Consider the following 3,747-nt stretch of genomic DNA (forward strand, 5'->3'; position numbering starts at 1 on the left):
TTTCCTTTCAATGTGAATAAGATCTGGTATAACTAGAAATATTAGCTAGATTTTTCTTCCAATAAAATGTAGAGCGACTGCTTCTTCAGAAGGGTTATCACATCTAAACTTTCAACATCGATTGCTTATGTTGATCATTCCTAGAGTTTCCACTTTGAAGCCCACTTTATATTCTCTTGTAGAAAGTTATGCATCAAGATAAAAGAGAGCCACATACTTCCATGTGCTTTGAATTCAGTAAGCAAGCGTCCTGTAGACTTGTAAATACCTGAGCAACGTTTTCAGACCTCCATCTAAGTTAGCTTTTGACAAATGGAGCTTTACAACTAAGACTTAACTCCATTTACCCAATTAGAACAGACCAGTACATATTTTCCAAAATTTACTTTTACCTTAACAGAGGAATCATCTTCAACTGAAGCATCACCACATAGTTCATCAGCTTCCTGTTTTCTACCTAAAAAGACAGGATAAGCTAATGACGAGAGTTTAAGTTTAAAGATATAGGAAGTGCCTTCATATGCATTAGTAGGTGCGATGGGAATTGTAACTGTTCTTTATAAAGCTACAGCTCACCTTACTCGCTCATCCTGGTATAAATTCCACAACTTTTAAATGTTTTAAGATTGACCTCAAAGATTATTATAAGTGAAGTTATACAAGCTACTACCACCAAGCCTGCAAAATTGGTACTTCTAGCATTGCCATCTTTCTTTCAGTATTTGTTTTTTCAGCTGCTATTCTCTAAATTATATTTTATTAAGAATGATCCTTAAGTGTCTATTAACAAGGACATTAAGCATTACAGGTTAGAATTAAGAGTTCAGCAAGGAGACACACCCATAATAACACGGATCACTTAACTTCTTAAGTGAAGACTTTTGTTAAGTACACATTTCCTTTCAACTTAGCACCCTCCCTTCCAATTATGGGCAACTGTCACTAGGTAATGCAATTCCCTCTTCCCCAACAACAATAAACCCACACCTTAACTGCAGTAGTGGTGAAGCAGGCACATTTGCCTTGATATTTCACTATATCAACTATGACTCTTTGCAGTATCTGACAGGCAAGGCAATTTCTGAATATTTTGAAGCTTGCAAGCTTCTTGAAGCTAGAAGACAGAAAAAGGGCAGATGCAGACTCTCTCAATTTGTTACATGAGAATCTAGTTGTCCTTATTTATGTTTTATTAAAAAAGCATAACAGAATTCTTAATCAGCATTTTATTGACTGTTCATGTTCAGAATGGCACTTGACTCTAGGTAAATATTTCATAACAGAAAGGTGTTTCATGAATGCAGCAATATGGGTTAAGCATCCCCTATTCAGTCTGATAAATCCATTATTAGATCAATTCAGAAGTTTTTTTAAATCTGTTGCCCAAACTTAACTATCTTAAACAAAATGTAATTTTTGTGTGTTTAGAATTCAATACCACATTTATTAGCAAGTTATAAAAATGGCAAATTAAGTTAGATTCTTGACTCTAAGGTCTCAATTGTGTGGCTTTGCAAACAAAATATTCTTTCCACTCCACAAATTATTCTGATCTTGGAAAATACTAGATTAATCCATAAGGCTTCAGAATTCCACTATTTTCTGCCTTGTCTCCATTTGTATAATTCCAACAGCATGGTAGGATCTATATATCAAAGGATGTATGAAGGCAGAATGCAAGACAGAGCAACATGATCCCACAGTGACTTTGACATATCCATTTGAATTCAAATTTGCTTCTTTCAAAAGTCATTCCTCTAATTAATGTTTTGTTGCCTTCGTACAACTTCTCCATGTTCTATAGTAGATCCTTAAGCTCCTCCTGAACCCACATCCAGACAGTCGCCCACAGCTGGTTATAAGCAAAGGCACCTGATGCCAAGGCTTTTAATAAAGGTGTTGTTTCATTAAAGAATGTTCAGTCTCTAGCCTTTTCACAGTAAAGTCTAAATCAACTGCTTGTTTTGTTCGGGAAAGGAGATTAAATAGAAACATCTCCTGGGGAGGAGTACCATAAGTTGACATAAGACCCCTCAAACTGAGGATTACATTCAGCAATGGCATCTTGGAAACTCAATTTTCTTAAAAGTAGCCTCATCATACAGATAGCGCAATAAAAAATTTCTATATTTTTGTTTGAGGGGATGGGTCAGATCAGACCCAAGGATATCTGTTTGAATGTCAAAGTCTCTCTTAGTATTAAATCCACCAAAACAAAATATTGCAGTAAGGTAAGCCCATGCTTATTCCTTGATGTAACACATATTCAGAAGCATGAGAAAGGATCCTCAGAGACTGGTTTGAAGATAAGGACTATGAGCCAAAAACAGATAAAGTATCAATATGGCCGACTCATCTTTTCAATTCAGAAGACTCAGATCCAGAATTACTACTTAAAAGTATCAATGCAGACAGTCTTTCCATGCTGGTACAGTAGAGCTTCCAGCTGTTGGCAGGACATCTTGACAAGAGACAGGCCTTCATATACAGAAAAGGAAGTGTTTGGTAGCATTCAATGTTGATACAGACTTTATTACATTAATGCTGGCCACCCACAGAGGAATCAAAAAGTGATTTATATGCAATGCCTGCATTGTTAAGATACCCATCACATGTTTTTCAGGCAACACAGGAAACAAAGTAGCTGCATAATACCACTGTCATTTAAAGGGACACAAAGTTGTGCTTTGCGTGTCCACCAATCTGTAAGGTTGCAGTCAAAGAACATCTTCCAATCCAAGCCATCATGCTGGTAACATGATTTTGTTTCCTACATGCATGGTTTCCTGCATGCTAGCCATCCATTTAAAGGCACTTGAGACACCTCAGCCAAAGACTGAGTATCTGACCTAGAGCAAACAATACAGCACTGTCTGGAAGGCAACATATCAATTACAATTTAGAATAGTCTGACAGCTTTGGATGCTATATTTAACCAACGTATCTACTGGTCACAACTGCCAGAAAGTTGTAACCTGCTCTATCTGTATGAACCTGCCTAAGCTGCATCACTCCTAGCTTGGACTGGCCAAAAAGATCAGAACATTTCTGAACTAGCAAAAAACTGCACCATCCTACAAGTTTATTTTCCATCTCATTTACATACTCCAGAAAGCTATTTGATTCTTCCTCGTTTGCAGTCTTTTAAACAAGTCATAATTCGCTGGTGAATGTGCTCTTTGGTCTGCATCTTGATAAAAAGGATAGGATTTTGGGGGGTGTTTGATTTCATCAATAAAAGATTTCACCCAAATCCTTACCTCCAAAGAAAACAATAAGTGGAGGGGGTTAAAATACAAAGGTTTGGGCAAATATCCCATACTTTCTTGCATATAAAAACATATGCAAGACTATAATATTCACCTTGGTTTTTAAAGGAAGAATGAAGGGGATCAGAGGAGCAGTCTCCTTTGGCAAGTCAGAAGTGACTAGTTACTATATTGTTTTCATTAAGAGGTATATACTTCAGACATCAAAATATCCACTACCTTTTTTCTAGTAGAATAACATCCCTCCCAATATAACATCAGTTTCACTTCAGTGAGACAGTTGAGAAAGCACTTGGTAAGGAGCTGACAATGGACACATGAAAAAAGTGATTTATGGCAATTTGAGTTTTTACAATTTTGGGAAACAGACAAACATGATGGATCACAATTTAGTTTTCATATTCTAATTTTATAAAAACCTAAGTCTGTCCATCTGTCTTGCTTTATTCACACTCTGATTGGCTGTCTTGGGGGGGGG

The 3,747-nt window shown here is 36.6% G+C and overlaps 1 protein-coding gene across 2 annotated transcripts in view; it reads right to left on the reverse strand.

Annotated features, from left to right (window-relative positions):
- Positions 1–3,747, reverse strand: part of SLTM (SAFB like transcription modulator) — a 46,839-nt gene that overhangs the window by 27,839 nt on the left and 15,253 nt on the right. For both annotated transcript variants that reach the window (XM_019504309.1, XM_019504308.1), the window contains exon 3: positions 393–457. In XM_019504309.1, coding sequence (XP_019359854.1) covers positions 393–457 — 65 coding nt within the window. The remainder of the gene's footprint in view (positions 1–392; positions 458–3,747) is intronic.

This window comes from Gavialis gangeticus, unplaced genomic scaffold (assembly GCF_001723915.1).
Source record: "Gavialis gangeticus isolate Ggan-Ray unplaced genomic scaffold, GavGan_comp1, whole genome shotgun sequence".
NCBI lineage: Eukaryota > Metazoa > Chordata > Crocodylia > Gavialidae > Gavialis > Gavialis gangeticus.